This window comes from Abramis brama (genome assembly GCF_963993115.1).
Source record: "Abramis brama genome assembly, chromosome: 24".
NCBI lineage: Eukaryota > Metazoa > Chordata > Actinopteri > Cypriniformes > Leuciscidae > Abramis > Abramis brama.
The window spans coordinates 27,568,761-27,587,263 of NC_139986.1; the positions used below are offsets into that span (position 1 = coordinate 27,568,761).

Sequence of the window (18,503 nt, forward strand, 5' to 3'; positions counted from 1 at the left end):
TCCTTGATGTGTCATTACAAGTGCACCAGCCATGTGAGTGATTCCTTCGGAGTGAACGCGTGTGACTCTGACTGCAGTAGATGTGAAAGATATCAGGACGAGACCAGCTCTACATTGGACATGACAGACCATCGCAAGTTAATTTGTCCTTCGTAACAGAACTAGCACAAGAGCTCGGAGTACGTCAGGAATAGAGTGTGGCATCGGTTTACTGTCGGGGTTTTGTTGTGTAGTGTCGCGCCGCATCCAGTGTACTATCACTGACTATAATGGACGTTCTTTTGTCTTTGTCCAGTCGAGACACAGTGTTATGAAATAGCAGCGCTCGACCGCATGTTCTCAGTGTACCTCGACCTCAAGCTTAAAGGAGTAGTTCACTTTTAAAATGAAAATTCTGTCATCATATACTCACCCTCATGTTGTTTCAAACCTGTATGAATTTCTTGCTTCTGCTGAACAGAAAGGAAGATATTTAGAAGAATGTCAGTAACCAGACAGTTTTTGGGTCCCATTGACTTCCATAGTATATTTTTTTCCTACTATGGAAGTCAATGGGACCCAAAAACTGTCTGGTTACTGATAATCTTCTAAATATCTTCCTTTCTGTTCAGCAGAAGAAAGAAATTCATACAGGTTTGAAACAACATGAGGGTGAGTATATGATGACAGGATTTTCATTTTAAAAGTGAACTACTCCTTTAACCTGACATTGTCCTGTGCCTGTTCCTGTTCATCGGACTCAGTGAAATCTTGGTTGTCGATGGTTGGAAATTGAAATCCATGGCTTAGTGTGGATGTCAAAACTAAAATGGCATATTATTTAATTAGTTAATAGTCATGTGCCTCAACAAGTAAAGTCATAACATAATGATACATTTGCAAATCATTAGCTAATGATTAATTAATGCAGACAATTCGAAGTTGAAGTACATGACTTAAACCCATTGTGGTAATTAACGCATTAATTTACACTATTAGTTAATAAAATATGTTATTAAGGAATTCATACATTATGACACATTTAATTAATAACAATTCATATATTACTTAATCAATTAATCATTTAGAATCTTTATTAGTTGCTGATGCAGTAATCATTAATTAATGGTTTAGTTCTTCATGAGTCATACATTAACACATGATTATCTGTGCATTAGTTAAGCATGAATTAATGCATATTAGTGCACCCGTATTTTAAAGTGTTACCAAAATCTACTTACTGTTTTAGGATCCTTCCTGTTCCAGATGACTTTAAACTCTTGCAGGCAAAAATATGTGTATTTACAGTAAAATATGTGTATTTACAGTAAACTGAGGGAAACATCTTTATGGTCATGTGATTTAGAGGAAATATGCTGTTTGATGGCATTTGTAGAACAATTTAATTCCTTTCCCTCTAAACACTCAGAACAGATTGATAATAAACTGAGTCAGAGGTGACATTTCATTTCAGTTTTTGGATGTTCTGAAATTTTAACTGTGTGTTTGTGTATTGGCAATAACCTTTCATCGTGATAAATATCTGTTGAATAAAAAATAATCACTCCATGATTAAAGCATATGTTGTAAAATGGCATTCAAAAATTATCTCCACTATATTAGAGGTACAAAACGTGCAAATAAACAGCGTCTAAGAGCAAGAATAAAACAAATGTTAAATGTTAATAAAAATAAATAAATAAATAAAATAAGCAACACACATAGTGAAAAATCTTATGAATCTTGACTGTTATTGTCCAGGTTTGGCTGAAGGCTATGGTTTCTCCGGTCAGAACAATGATGTCTCACTCAGGTTATAATCTAAATCGTTGTTTTATTGAATGTGCATAGATGTGTGGTTCTGTGAATACAAAATACAACTATAAATATGGATATAAAGGTATATAAAACACAACAATATTAATAAAGCATTTTCTAAATAAAGGTAAAATATAACAATATTACAATCTCTATGATGAGATACTTGAACAAATGGGAATGGGTGTTCAACACAATGGATACAATCTATGTGTGCTCTAAATATGTGCACGATTTCATGATTTGAACACGCTTTCAAGATTGTAAAAATGTAAATATTGATTAAATAAAAAACTTTAATATTTGTCCCAACAGGGTTGCTGCATTTCACAGTTAAATGAACACATTTATACATGAAAAATTAACAAAAACAAACTGCTGGTTAATAAAAAAATAAAAATAAAAAAAAACATTTTATTGATATAAGTGAATGAAAGTGAAAGCATTTAATATTGTCTCTGTATATTCTCAATAAACACAAATAACAATAACAATGTTCTGGCTATTTGTTGCTTTTACAGTATCACTGCTGTATTTTCAGTAGTATCTTACTGTATAAATGAATATACAGAATTCCCAGTTATCACTTTTACATTAGTTAGTTTTGCAGATGCAGTTTTTTCAAAGCAATTTACAAATGGAAAATACAGGCAAGTGTGATGATAGAAAAATGTTAGATTCATAAAACATTGCAATTATGATCAATGATAACACAGCTTTACATCACATGAAGGACATGCTTATGAACAAAGCAGAAACATTTTTAGGATCCGCTTTTCAGAGTTTTAGCATTATTTGAGCTAAGGCATTTTTGTGTTTATTTTTTGTATGTATTGTATTTCAGTGCTCCTATTTTTCTTCTCCTGCTTTCTTCTTGATTTCTTCAAATGCTTTTGCTTTTTCAGGCTCATTTATTTCCTTCAGTTTCTCAATCAGAAAATCAGTGTGCTGAAGTATGAACAGAGAAACAGTGTTGAGTGCAATTATCTGCAGAATTTCCACACAGTGAAAAGTTTCATTCACCAGCTTTATTTTCTCTTTCTCTAATTCTTGCAGTTCTTCTTCCAGCTTCTGGACCAGAGACACACCACCTCCTATTTTGTCATCATATTTCTTCTTTAAATCTTCATATTTCCTCTTCTCCTTCTTTGTCTTTGTTACATATATTTTTGCTTCTTTGACGTGTTTGCTGTAGTGGCATTTCTTTGTGCACACTGAACAGTGATCATCTTTCATTGAACTGCACCATGAGAGATTTCTGGCCCACCAGCATCCTGGATAATGACAGTTCTCCTCACAGACGCTGCAGCACGTCGCCTTGCTGGCTAAATCAAGATCAATATCAACCTTCTCTTTGTAGGACACTTCAACTTCATACTCAAAGTCATTATTTTCTTCTACATCTTTCTTGTTCTTCTCCAGAGCTTCTTGAGTTTGTTTCAGCTCATTTTGCTTTAGTTCCATCATTTGAACACGTGACTGTAGATTAGAGATATTTGCCTCCAACTGCTTCCGTTTCTGCAACACTTCTTGAGTCATCTTCAGGGATTTTGGTTTTATTGTGTCGAGAAACTTGAACAATCGTTCCATTCCTTTAAAACTGAGATTCCATGAAAGATCCAGCCTACGGTCATGATCCTTCTCATCTTCATCATCTTCTTCATCAGCAGGTTCTGACTGACAGTTGTCAAACAGGAAAAACACAGGCTGATTCTTGTCATTCACTGCACACTTGATTTCAGCCTCTTTAATAGCCGCCAGAGTAAGTTTAGGTCGAGCTCCATTTGAGTGTGTGAAGAGCAAGACAATGTTTTCAGCAGTATCTTTCCCAAATAAAGACTGAACAGCATCAAATATGTATATTTGGCTCTTAGAGAGTCGATTCTTTGTTGCATTAATCACCAGACACACTGCATGTGTTTCACTGATCCCTTCTTCAGATTTACTTAAACTAAGCAAACTCTCAGCGATCTGTTTATCAAGATCAACTCCACGAGTGTCTCCATATCCTGGAGTGTCGATGATTGTTAGATCGATCGGACTCTCTTGTAGATAAAACCCATAAACAGTGATGCTGGAGGTCTGACTGTAAACTGATGATCGGTCACTCTGATCATCTGTGATCTCAAACCAAACCTCGTCTTCTCTCTGAACACCCAACATGTGGTTGATCATTACATTGATCAGGGTTGTTTTTCCTGTTCCTGTTTCTCCCACCATCAGAATGGTTTTATGGGGTTTGTTTCTGTCTCTCTCTCCAAAGGTCATCTTTCTATATGGTTTAGATTCATCCATATTGTCTGTCTTATTTTGCAAACGATATCGAGCAGGATTTTTTCCATTTCCAATTGAGATGCTTTTCTTGATGATTACAGCAATTTTACCTTCTTGACATAAACTTGTCATATTTCACCCCTGTCATTAAAAAAAAATAAAAAATGTTATTTTACACAGCTTAAGTTGTTAAAGCTGTTCATGTTAAATGTTTCAGAAGTCTTGTATATTCAAAGAAAATTGCTTAAACATTAGAATGTTTAACGGAGGAGATCAGAAATGTACAATAATAAATGCACAAATAAAAATGACCATGTACAGAAATCAATTTCAGTAATACATTGAATTTTTAAATCATAGACACTCGAGATTATTCAAATTAGTGAATAAATTCGTTTTGCTTCAAATTAAATTATGCTTCAAATATCTGTATGTCCAAGTGGACTGGTCGAACTTTTGTTAAGTGTGCCAGAAGTTATGGGTTCTAATCCACCCTCGTGTAGGTTATTAGGGGCCAAGCACTGAAAGTGCGTAGGCACCTCTTGAAATCGTTAGCGTTCCTATTATTCTTCCATTTCTACTTCTTGCGCATGGGAGTATACGCTTGAACCGCTGCTTGCAAATTTGGCACACTGATAGAGGGCAGTCTGAGAAGTCACCAGAGAAAATTTGTAGTCTCCAACTCAATCCCTCTAGCGCCACCAACAGTCCAAAGTTTCACTCATGTTTATGCTAATAACTTTTGAACCATAAAGGCTTGAAACAAAAATCTTGTTTCCTCTGATTCCTTGGCTAATTCCTTCATTTGCACCCTATGACGTCATTTTCCGTCATGAAAATCTATCCGCTATTTTAAATTTGTTGTAAAACCTACTTTTTTGGAGCTTGAAATCATTAGCGTTCCTATTATTCTTCCATTTCTTCTTCTTGCGTATGGGAGTATACGCTTGAACCGCTTGCGGAAAAGTTTTGAAATTTGGCACACTGATAGAGGACAGTCTGAACAGTCACCATAGCAAATTTTAAGTCTCTAACTCAATCCATCTAGCGCCACCAACTGTCCAAATTTTCACTCATGTTTATGCTAATAACTTTTGAACTGTAAAAAGTAAAACTGTTTTTCGAACTCGTCCTAGACGGTTGCTCCGATTTTCACAAAAATTGTACCAGATCATCTTCAGACCATGCCGACAAAAAGTTATGGAATTCATGTTGATTTGTTGAACCGTTCTCAAATACCACGCAAACTAATTTTACGTAGCGCTTGTGAAAACAGACTTAAGGCTGTATCTCTGCAACGCTTTATCGCATTCAGACCAAACTTGGTACAAGTCATCACAAGCATGACTTGAGGCTACATGCTGCGTTTCGGCAGATTGGTAAGTTAGTGTTAACTGAGTGGCATAAGCTGCTACACCACGTGCCACGAGCCCTGAGCCCCTAATCATTCAGGTCATGGGTTCGAATCCTGTGTGGCACATGCCCAGACTGCAATAGGTACCGTGGCAGAAGTGGTGCAAAGATGCTTCAGTTCCAGACATGGTGTCTATCTGGGAAGGAGCTCAATATGTGGTGCATTTAAAAATTATTCATTTTGAGTTGATTCTTACTTGAATTATAGAACATCGGCATCTTGGTGAATTCACATCTTCCCAGTGGCGCAACAAGATAAGTGACAGGCATCTGATCCAGACATAGTGGGTACAAGTCCCGCGTGGGACGACTTTAGAATTTTTTTGTTGAATATTGTGTCATTTCGATTCCTTTATTATTCAATCATTGTACTAATCTTTCGTTCTCTTGGATTAGAAATAAGTATGTTTTTGTTCATTCTGTGTTCATTCTCATCTGAACTTATGAACTTTTGTTCATTTTGTGTTCATCTTCATCTGTACTTCTGAACCAGCTCTTTTTCATGTATGTTCAATTTCTGTTGTTTTTGCTCTTCCTGTTCTACACTGCTGTTGCAGCTGCTTCAGGGGCTTGGCCCCGTATCACTGCTTGCAAATTTGGCACACTGATAGAGGGCAATCTGAGAAGTCACCAGAGAAAATTTGGAGTCTCCAACTCAATCCCTCTAGCGCCACCAATTGTCCAAAGTTTCACTCATGTTTATGCTAATAACTTTTGAACCATAAAGGCTTGAAACAAAAATCTTGTTTCCTCTGATTCCTTGGCTAATTCCTTCATTTGCACCCTATGACGTCATTTTCCGTCATGAAAATCTATCCGCTATTTAAAATTTGTTGTAAAACCTACTTTTTTGGACTCGTCCTAGACGGTTGCTCCAATTTTTACAAAAATTCTACCAGATCATCTTCAGACCATGCAGACAAAACGCTGTGAAATTCAAGTTGATTTGTTGAACCGTTCTCGAATACCGTGCAAACTAATTTTACGTAGCGCTTGCGAAAACAGACTTAAGGCTGTATCTCCACAACGCTTTATCGCATTCAGACCAAACTTGGAACAAGTCATGCCGAGAACATAGATACCAAGTTTGCCATATTTGGCCGAACTTCCTGTCCACCATCTTGATTTTTATTAAAAACCTACTTATTCGAACTACTCCTAGACCATTTGTCTGATTTTCACCAAAATCGAATTGTATCATCCTGAAAGTTAGTGCCTAACTAAAAGTTATGGATTTTGTATTGATAGACAAAACTGTTTTCATATACCTCAGCAGCAAAGTTGAAGTATGATGCCAAAATGACTAATCAGGCTTTACATGAAGCTTTTAATGCCTTGACATATTGACATTAAACTTTGTATGTGTCTCCTCACTCTGACAATAACACATTCATCTCGTAACTGCACCATTTTTTCACCCATTTTGCCTAATCATCTTTAAAAATGTATTTAATTGCTCATTGTTGCAGTTGACACTCCCAGCCATGTTGGCATGTCTTATCGTCTTCTTGCGCTTGGCCCCTATAATTGCTGCTTGCAGCTATATTTTATATTTGGGTTTCTTGGAGGAAAGATATGTTTTCAATAATAACCCTTTTTTGACAACATTTTTTTTTTTAAGATATGACTGTTTTGTTATTTACAAAGGTTCTGAAAGTGATTTTGAAGCATTTTCTTTATATATGAACTGTTTAACCTGTTAAACTGCATCCCAACTTTTGAAAAATCCCCAGAAATGACATACCCAAACTGAAACAGATACAGTTCATGATCCCTTTGTACTAAAAGCACAATATGATCTCATTTGAAAGCTGACACCTGGCAGTTTATTGTAAATGTAGAATTAATTATTGTCATAATGAAAAAAAAAAATTGGTAAAGTTATTAGAAATGTATTTTTATGAAACATTTTCATGAAAATAAAATTGAAGTTGGCACTGTAGCAATCTAGAAATGCACTGCAGCTAAAGCAACATGTCTGACCATGTTATATGTGAAATCTGAAGATGATAAGTCTAAAACTCTGTATTTAGTTAAATGTTTTTCAAGATCATGTCATATGACTATTTTGATTAGACTCTAAAATGCTACTGATGTTTAGTCATCATCCATTCAGTCTTTTGTCTCTATTGTTTTGTGGTGCAAACGAGCCCCATTCAGTCCCAGTCTCTCCTGCACACATTCACACCTCTCCAGCCTGGTTATGGCTCGAAATATGCATTTCTTTTGTCTGCATTATAGTTACTAACGACTGGGTATTCACAGGCTATTCATAGGGTTTCAATCCCTAATTTCTTTTAGCAAAGTTCTCACTGTATCTAACTGTATCAAATGCCCTTCTGGAATAAAGAAACATTTCAGTAAGCATTCCTATTTAGAAAAAAAATCATAAAAAAATAACTGCTAGTAGCAGGTGCACCTAGAGCTAGCTAGCATGTTAGCTTAGAACACCATCAAAACACTACAATTTATGAGATTAAAACCATGTTTGTGCTCCAAACTTACTTTATAACGCAAGTTTGATCTAATTTGGCTTCAGATAAAAAAAAAATCAGAAAATATACTATTTTATAGTATTCTGCACAATGATAGTCTATATAGATTAGCATTACATTATAAATATAATCTATTATTATGAAAATACCTGGCATGGCTTGAAAAACACAGGTAAATCAAATATCATCGCAATCATGTTTATTGTCTTTAAAACATCTTTATCTGCATGTTACATCCATTACAGCAATATCTGTTAGGCTGTGTGTGTATCAGTGACGTCCTGGAATGTCACATGATTATGGCTCTTCTTCATGTTCCATATATGGACTATTATTGTGCATATAGCGCCCTCAGGCTATTGGTATGAATTGAAAACACAGTATATAAAGTACCAAATGCTCATAATGATTACATCGACGCATTTGGGTATAAATTCAATAAATATTATTCCTGTCTATAGAAATCTGATGTAAACCTATGAGAATCTATCAATATTTATCCAAATCTGCACATTTTTGAGCTAAAGCCCTGAGGGACGTTGTTTTGTCAAGCGCTATCATGACGACAGCACAGGAGTTTTTAGGCTTGTTTGAGATGCCCCTTGCCTCATGCACAGTGTTGCTCATAAACTGGATGGAATTTAAACGTACAGTATGGAATTTCTTTTGTCCACTAGGCGGGGCCACTAACGTCTTACAATAACAAAGGCATAGTTTGATGACGCAACACATGCTAAGAATTATGGATCTTGTCGTCAACGTCAAGCCGACCGATCTAATAATGTTTATGGATGACTGAATACATCGATGCTTTTATCATGACTGTGATATGAAGCAGTTCGGGATTGCTAAGAGACAGCTATCAGCTCCACACGCGACGCGAGTCCCGCGGATATAAAAGGAATGGACATTTCATTCTACCGAACTACACGTGAGTGCAGAATTACAACTCACAGGTCAGTTTATTAGACAAATTAAACTTGTTAGGTAACGCAGCGCTGTTTCACTTGGTCTAACATTGCATTTAGCACACTAAACTGCATTTCAATGTGTTGAAATGTATGTGTTAGTTTGTTGTTCATCTGTATGAGACTAGCAGTAAGCTAGATCAACATTTGAATAACATACAGATCATATTATAACATTTTATCATTGTTGAACTATATAACATTGGTTAGTTTTATGTAAATGTACTCACCTGTTTAATAAAGTACATGTAGAAGCGGTCGAAGTCTCGGACATGGAGCTCTCGTTTATATACTGTCTATGGGAGCTCTCGGCATCTCGAAAACACCGCGTGCGACTGCAGAATCCGACACGTGCGCCTTGCGGTCGCGAGAGTTTTTTTGACATACGACAGCATGACATCAGAGCAAGGCGGACCGCACCAGGACACATTTCTAACCGGCATGCATCTCACAGTGATCACCGGTGATCGGTTCTGCGCAGATTTTGCTCATCTCAAACAAGCCTTTTTTTATGAATGAAAGCGGCTGACGCTCATAATTTATATTAAAGGTATCGACTCATTTTTTCATTTCATAACTCCTGACAGAAATTAAGAAATAACTGTCGCTATAAGTTTCTCAGAATACAATAGTGGTCAAATACTGAAACTTGAGTCTTATATCTTTTTAATGATGTATAGTTTGTAAAGGTATAACAGCCCTTCAATGAAATTCACATAACAGGTGGGTATCACTAGTGTCAATTTCTTCGTCTCTTCTCTTTATAGAAAAGATACAGCAAAGATGTCTCCTTAATGCTAAGAGTGCTCATCCAAACCCCTTAAAACTTAGGTTACCCTATAACCAGTTTTTAAGGCTCCACTCCATCTGTTCTAAGAAAGAGGACTTTGAGGCTAAAGCTCAAAACCTGTATAGAGATGTATAGAGAGCCAATCACTGGCAAGAAGTATTTGAGGGTGGGGTTTGGGGGGTTAGTGCGCGTACACATGAAGGGGGTGTGGAGGAGAGAGAAGCATGAAGAGGGAAGTTTGAATTATGGCCGACACATGACAAAAGAGACGATGTTCCGATGAACAAATTGCAAAGAAGAGGGACAAGGATAAGGGACAAGGATAAGGAATGCGCGACGTCCCGAATTTACATCGGAAAAACCCTTGAAAGGTGGCGAGAACTCCGCCGGCAGAAGGGATTCCAATCCGACATTCGGTTGCTCTGTTTTTGCAGAACTGGTGGGTAAATCCATTTTTCTTTCTAAACTGAAGTTCATGTTCGCCAAACCAACACAAGGATGTAATTAGCTAGAACTATGCAGTCAGCGTTAACTTTGGTGAATACAACATATATGTTTCTAGCAGCTAGCGATCAATCTCTATTGTAAATGATCAAGCAAATTCACAGTAGGGCGACAATTTGTGTGAATGATTGTTTTCACCCACGGTTTGTTATGAATTTGAATGTTCATTTATGCTATTGACAACTTTTACTAAATTTGTTTACGACGCCGCCGTTGTTTATGCTCTGGGAAATGCAAAGCTAACGTTATCATGCTATTATTGCGTCCTTGGTCCTTGTATGGGAGCTATAGTTATAACCTCAGGTGGCGAAACCATTTTAAGACAATGTTTCTCTTTTTCTGCATTCTGTTCTGCAATATATAGAAGCATTTATCTAACTTGGTGACATTACACATTGAATGAAGTATCAGTAAAACTTAACTTTGTTTGAAGTGACTACTTTGACTTTCCTTTATGTCAGAAGGGAGGGGAGGAGGGAGGAGACGGGATGAGGAGGAGGGAGGGTCTAGCTAGCCTCTGTTTTGTTTGACAATACTTCGAATGTCAACAAGAAGTTACGACTCCCGGCATCGCTTAGAGCACCTTTAAGAGTCATTGGCACATTATTCTAAGCGATCCTCAGTTATTGAATATATTCAATGATCAACCACTTTTTTGTCTCTTCTGGTTTGAGGGATATGCATGTTTATGCAGACACTCACATCTCTTCTCCTAATTGTACTTCTTGCACTAAATATGTCAAATGTAAATCATTCACACATACACTAAAAACATACATGATTAGACAACTGATTACTTGCAAGAGTACATATGTGATCTAGCTATATTATAATCTGCTCGTGTTCACTGTTATATGAAGGCAAAACCACATGTGCATTACGCACAAGAGTCATTGAACACACAAGTGCCATTCGAAGACAGGATGATACTTACCCAATATAATACCACTTTAAGTTTGCCAAACATTCTTTGTCTGACATAAAGATCCTGGGCATTGAGAGGATTTTAACTGAGGCGGAGATAGAGATAAGAAATTGTTGCAAAGGGAGGACTTCCTGATAATTTACTCACCCCCATGTCATCCAAGATATCCATGTCTTTCTTTCATCAGTTGTAAAGAAATTTTTAAGCTGCATTGAGACTGACATTTGAACCTTTAAATCGTTGGACCCATTGAAGTCCATTATATAGAGAAAAATCCTGGAAAGTTTTCCTCATAAACCTTAATTTCTTTTCGACTGAAGAAAGAAAGACATGGACATCTTGGATGATGTGGGGGTGAGTAAATTATCAGGAAATTTTTATTTGAAAGTGAACTAATCCTTTAAGTCTCTATTCCCTGATAGTATGAATGTAGAACTAGAACTTTCCTGTTTTTTGTTTTAAAAAACATTCTCTTTCTTTGTGATTTATGTCTTATATGCATTGTTTTTATACTCTTTTTTTTTTTTTGTCATAATTGAAAACCTGTAATATTTTGTGTCATTTATGACTCTCTTGGAGCTCCACCTGGAATAGAGTTGTACTTGAATTAATTTCAGCTGATGACCCCCAATTGCTAATTTATCAAGAGAAGGGTGAATGTTTGTTTCAGAGTGAGCACTGAAGATAGCAATGTGCTGAAACGTTTGCTCTTGTTCCTGTTTTAATTCACTTTCACTTTGCACTTTTTGCATGATGCAATCCATAAAACGAAAACAAGTAATAAAAACTCGGTGAGTGTTTTAGTGCAATTTTCTCACCTCATGGGATCACACCACTAAGAGATAGTAAATCTTTTCCTGGATTTTTTTTGGTGCGTTCCCGAGATTAGACCTTCCTTAAAGGGGGGGTGAATTACTGTTTCATGCATACTGAGTTTTTTACACTGTTAAAGAGTTGGATTCCCATGCTAAACTTGGTCAAAGTTTCAAAAGTTAAGTTGTACGTTTGAAGGAGTATTTTTGTTCCAAAAATTGTCCTTCCAGTTTGTCACAAGTTTCGGAAAGTTTTTTTCGAGTATGGCTCTGTCTTACGTAAGAGAGGGCGGAATTTCCTTATATGGGTCCTAAGGGCACTTCTCCGGTAAGATCGCGGGCGCGCGCGCACTCGTAAAAAAGAGCAAGAGAGTGAAAGCAGTTCGCCATCAAAGCGCCCTGCCCGGCTTTTGGGAAGTCAATGTCACCAAAGAAGTGTGTTTTTGGTTGCCAGGGCAAGACAACCCTGCACAGATTCCCAAAGAACCCAGCGTTAAGGAACCCGTGGATGGAGTTTGTTTTCCTGAGCATAAACGGAGTTGTGTAAGACTGTTGTTCCCTGCATTTCGACGATGATTGTTTTATAAACAAAGCCCAGATCGATGGATTTGCAGATCGTCTAATGCTTAAGGATCGAGCAGTCACAATGATAAAGGTTCGCGGTCGTGCGTTGGAACGGTGAGTAAAACTGTTGAACAAATGTCTCTGTGTGTTGTTAGCTCGGCGCGTTAGCACAGCTTTAGCTTCGCCCACACGGCCCGCCCCCAGCCGCTCGTTTTTTTCCGGAAAGACTCGGTACAGCCAATCTTTCAATTAAAAATATAATAAAACAAAAGACTTTTTGGAGATATGAAGGATGCAATATTACTCTATAGGTACTCAAGATTAACAGGAGATTGAGTGAAAATGAGCATTTCACCCCCCCTTTAACATAATGCCGAAAACCCGAAGTCTCTAGGTGGTCTGGTTGAGGAGTAGATAGAAGTGCAAGATTGGTGCGCACAGACGCACAGAACAGAAATCATGAGTTAACAATCGCAATTTGTCCGGTGGAAAATTGCGCTAAAAATGTTTTGATAGACTTCTGTAGTCTGTACTGAATCCAATGTGCGGCCAGCCACTTTCTTGCTCATTTTCCATATTACCTGATTTCAAATCAAATTATAGGCTAACTCAGAAGTTTAAATGTTGTTGTTTTTTTAGCCCTCATCAAAATTATTTACAACAACTGTCAGCTAAGGAGGATGGTGTACAGAATCGGATGAATAACAGAAAAAGCACAAGGAACAGAATGTTACAAATTAAGACGATGAATAATGATAGTCTTACCTTTCTGATAACAACTGAGATTCTGTCTTAACTGGTTCAGCAGATGGGGGTCTTTCAGCTTACAAAGCAATTTGATGCTAAATAATACAAAAATAGAAATAAAATAAACCAATTATTTATTTCTAATGGATGGGAGCATTATAACACTAAAAAACCCTAACCTTTATTGCTTTTTTTATTTTATTTTTTATTAGTGTTAGCAATATTATACTTGTAGAACTTCATTATTGCTTAAGTTCAACATCAATAAATGTAATTTAATAATACACTATGAAGAGCATTGCAAATTCTTAACATACACATACACACTGTTTATATAACACTTTTTAGCCCTACATAAAGTAGGCTAAGTCATATAGTCAAATGCAAAGAATGACAAGTCAGACATAATTCAGTTTAAGATCATAATTTAGTAAAATGGATCTACTTACAATAGGCTGTGTAAAACAGTCCGTCCTTCCTCAGCTGATAAGGAGAACTAGACGAATAATTGGATCACAACGCTTATTAATAGTCAACGCCCATTTTCTGAAAGTCATGTGATTTGTAGGAAAACCCTGTTGTTTTTTTACTTTCACTTTCTCTGCTATCATCTCTTAGGGCGGTGCTATTGGCTGGCAATGCTGTCAGTCATCATTTCGGCGTTTCAGCTTTTTCAGTGTATGATTTTTGTTTTAAAGGTGCCCTAGAATGTGAAATTGAATTTATCTTGGCATAGTCAAATAACAAGAGTTCAGTACATGGACATGACATACAGTGAGTCTCAAACACCATAGTTTTCTCTTTCTTATTTAAATCTCGTTTTTGAAAAACACCCCTGAAAAACAGGCGAATCTCCACATAACACCAACTGTGACGCAACAGTTGGGATCATTAATATGTACGCCTCTAAAAATTTGCATATGCCAGCCCATGCTCAGTGCCAGGCGAAACTGCGCAGCCGAATCATCAGAAGTTCTGCAGGTGAAGAAACAAGCGAGGATCATAGGGAAAATGGCAGATCTATCTATAATCTATCTATCTATCTATAATCTATCTATAATCGGATACCGCTACAGTTTAATTCGAAGAAAGTTGCTCTGCCCATTTCACCATGGACTGTTTTTCTAACCTGGAACAATATCAAGCAGCCAGGCTTCTCTCGGCGTCTCAAACGGACGAAGGGGGCAATTTCAACTAACGTTATATTCCCGCAAGCGGTAAGAAGTGATTTTATTAACGATAATTTACACTGTGTTATCTAGATCCAGCGCGATATTTTTTTTTTTCCTCGAGAGACATCGTGGCTTGCAAACGAGCAAACGAAGCATGGCAGTTGCTCAGTTTGGATGTAACTACAAATGAACACAAAAATATTTTTTTAGCTCCTTCATCCGAGCCTCTGAAGAACCAGTGGGTTATGTGAATTTCTGATGTGTAATTGTTCAAGTTCAGACAGATAATCTTTCTCTCAAAGTCGTTCAACACTGTTTATGCATCAGTAAATCGCATTGCAGTGATAAGATCTTCATTCACGCGATCAACAGGCTGTCATCTGCTCAATGCTCATCACTGCAACCTTTTATGTGATGGGAATAGATCTAAATACTTAAAAAACTTCTCATGATTCGTTAATCCCGATAGCTGTAATAGTAAAAACGTATAATAGCTGTAATAGTAAAAGTTTTCCAGATAGTTCCACATGTAATGCCAGATATTTCATATGCAAGCATGTCAGCCAATCACAGCAGTGGGCAACAACACTGAAGTCTCACAGCAGACACGCCCCTTCAAACAGACTGTTCAAACCAGGTGATGAAATCAGGCTAGGAAATATGCCTTTTATTTCTAAATTATAACAAATTTTGATCTAAAAAACATACTAACATTATAAGGCACCCCAGGAAACATTATAAAATAATAAAATAATCCATTCTACGGCACCTTTAAGCTTGTAGTTTTTCCCCCCTGGTGGTTTGTTGTTTTTGTATTACGTTGAAACTTTGAATCTTTATTTTTCCTTTATTAGTTATTTTCTCCCATTGTCTTACAACCATAGACTGTGGGAAAAAAAAGTTGTAACCGAGCAGCAACCTCTCTCTTGAAGCCAATATGGAAGTGACTTAAACTGCAATTCATCGACTGGCCGCTAGAGACAGGCTCCGGTGAGGCGGACGTGTCGGATTCTGCAGTCGAGCGCAGTTTCTCTTCACCAACTGCACTGATCAAAAGCATGATGGGAAATGACTTGCGGACGACACAGCTTAATGCTCATTGGTTTAAACAACCGTGAAGTATTGTTCTCTATGAAAATTTTAAAACTCTGATATCATGTTTTATGTCCTATAATTTATGTGTGAATATTCCCAAACTCTCTGACAGTGTGATCTCTATATGGGTTATGTGATGTCATTTCTATAAAAAATAAATAAATATAAAAACACATGTCTGCATTAAAGAAAAAATGATTGATAAACATGTATTTGGAATGGAATTAAATAACAAATACTTTGGGTGTCTTGTTCATTATATTTATTTTCATATAAAAACACATTTTTCACTCCTCCCCTCACTGCAGCCGCCTACTCTCGCATTCATTTCAGGCGAGGCAAGGGGCATCTCAAACAAGCCGATTCTCTTCAGAAACCTACGGGTGACGTCACGGACAATACGTCCATATTTTTTTACAGTCTGGTCCTGACACTCTGTGGACATTGTGAAAATCTCAGGATGTCCTCCGGGGGAAAAGAGAGGAGGTGTAACCCCGGCATCCTGGCCAAATTTGCCCATTGGCCTCTGTCCATCATGGCCTCCTAATCATCCCCATATACTGATTGGCTTCATCACTCTGTCTCTCCACCATAAGCTGGTGTGTGGTGGGCGTTCTGGTGCAATATGGCTGCCGTCGCATCTTCCAGGTGGAGCTCCACATTGGTGCTGGTTGAGGAGATTCCCCCCGCCCCCCACCCCCCACCTTAGCTCACATAGACTGCTGTTTTGATCAATGTGTGAAGAGTTTTGACAAAGTGACCCATGTATTGAGAAATGTGTCCAAGCGATTGTTTAGAAAAAAATGCTATTTTACACTCACGAACATCAACAGTCCGCATATGAAAACAGAACAATGGTGACATGCTTCATGCCAGCATACAAAACTCATTCATCGATCCCAGCATGCATTGCGGCATGAATAAATGATGCAGCTGAATTATTTTACTATTTAAAATTGAATATGTTTTTGATTGTCACCATTGTTGAGGTTTATGTGATTAATGTTGATATGTGCGTCTCAGATTTTACACAAGAGATTGTAGTATTTTTGGATGATCTCACACAGATCTCTTCAGTGTTACATGCAATCTTTCCATCCCAACTGCTGAATTTATTACTTTTTATTTATTAATGCTTCTGCTTCATAATTTTTTGTCATGAAACAGCAGTTGTTTAAACCACATTAATTGTATTTTTTTTTTTATTTAACCTTTATTTAACCAGGAAGTCCCTTGAGACAGAATCTCTTTTCCGAGGGAGACCTGGCCAAGACGGCACACCAGTTACAATATAAATACAACATAGTCAAAACAACCAAACAAGCATCACATTAATGCAGTCATGTTGATGCCTTTTCATTAATCTCTATAGAAACAAGGACCAAAGCCACCTTTTTCTTGCTTCTATTAGGAGGAGTTTAAGTGTCTTAGCGTCAAAAATACACGGTCAGTGCATTAAAGTGTTGCACATTTATTTTCACAAACACAAAAAAGCAAAAACATGAAAAATCCTTGAAATTCTTTCGGCCAATACTTCCAAACAGCGCTCAAGTAAATCCGTATAATATCTTCCTTAGATACCGATTTAGACGATTTTCTCATTTTTGACAGCCAGATGGTAAGATAACTTCTTCTTCTTCTCCTCAAGTCCCAAAACAGTATATACTTGTATGAACATATAAGGAGGAGCGGCTTTAAAGCTTCAAAAGGACAACTTAGAGTAAATGCAGTACAGAAAACTTCAAGTAATTTCTATACAAGGAAACTAAGTAAACTCTATACAGGATAATTCTTAAATAATATTGCACATAAAACAGAAATAAGCTGATAATAATACAAATTGACAGCATATTAAATTGGCTCTTACAATCTCTATCTTTATCAATGCAGAAATGTTCTCTGAAAACACTATTACAATCACTGAAAGAGAAACGAACAAAAGTCAAGGGTCAAGAGCTCAACTAAAGCAAACAATTACCACCATAATGGTGACTTAAAATTAAATATTTAATCTTCCTCTGCTGAGATCTTGAGACATTTAATGCCTTCTGTTATCTTCAGTTGGTTTCATCTGGCTGTGGCTGAAAGTCAGGTGTAGTTTCGTTTCTTGAATGAATGAATGAATGAATGAATGAATGAGGCATTTATATAGGGCTTTCATATGTTCTACTGTACACCCAAAGCGCTTTACAATCATATCAGGGCACCAGTGCGCTCACCACACACACACTAGCTATAGGTGGAGAAAGGAAAGAAAGTGATAGAGCCAATTCAGTGGATGGAGATTATTAGGAGGCCATGATTGGCAAGGGCCATTGGAGGGAATGTGGCCAGGACACCGGAGTTACACCCCTACTCTTTACGAGAAGTGCCATGGGATTTTTAATGACCACAGAGAGTCAGGACCTCAGTTTAACATCTCATCCAAAAGATTCTTGTGTTTTTTATTTCCGCACTTTTTCAGTGCTTAACAGCAGGTGATCGAATGTTTCAGGAACATCATACTAACCTTTAAATAACATTCTATTAACATTAAGAAATCTGTATTATGTGCTTATGTGAAATGATAATGACTCACTTTATACGGATTGTATCAGAAACTAATTGAGCTGTATCTGTTTTATTATAGAAACACACAAATTATACTATTGTCATCACATCTCACACCCAGCGTATCATGACACATGCAAGGATGCATATTTTCCTGTCATCTGTCATCATCTGTCTGCACCTTTCCCTTCAATCAAGTGGACGTTTCCCTGAAGCTATTGTGACTTATTAGAACTCAGAACCTTGCTTCCAATACTTCATTGCCATGCAGATCTCCACATCTCTGTATATCCTTTGAATTCAAAGCCTGTTTCTGTTACATTGTGTGTTATTTTGCGCAAGCCTACAATGTTTTTTTTATGTGTTATATTTGATACAGATGTATTATATTGACATG

The 18,503-nt window shown here is 37.1% G+C and overlaps 3 protein-coding genes across 3 annotated transcripts in view; 2 read left to right on the forward strand and 1 right to left on the reverse strand.

Moving 5' to 3' along the window:
- LOC311075330 (uncharacterized protein) overlaps positions 1 to 18,503 on the forward strand; it is a 250,040-nt gene that overhangs the window by 139,909 nt on the left and 91,628 nt on the right. The window lies entirely within an intron of this gene.
- The window catches only part of LOC311075333 (uncharacterized protein), a 467,028-nt gene that overhangs the window by 137,418 nt on the left and 311,107 nt on the right, over positions 1 to 18,503 (forward strand). The gene's annotated exons all lie outside the window — the stretch shown is intronic.
- LOC311075859 (uncharacterized protein) lies at positions 1,802 to 13,826 on the reverse strand. The gene is made up of 3 exons (XM_084103509.1): positions 13,739 to 13,826; positions 13,308 to 13,384; positions 1,802 to 4,212 (listed from the first exon to the last, which is right to left on the reverse strand). Exon 3 carries the CDS (start codon positions 4,201 to 4,203, stop codon positions 2,647 to 2,649), a length of 1,557 nt encoding a protein of 518 aa, XP_083959635.1. The 5' UTR covers positions 4,204 to 4,212; positions 13,308 to 13,384; positions 13,739 to 13,826; the 3' UTR covers positions 1,802 to 2,646.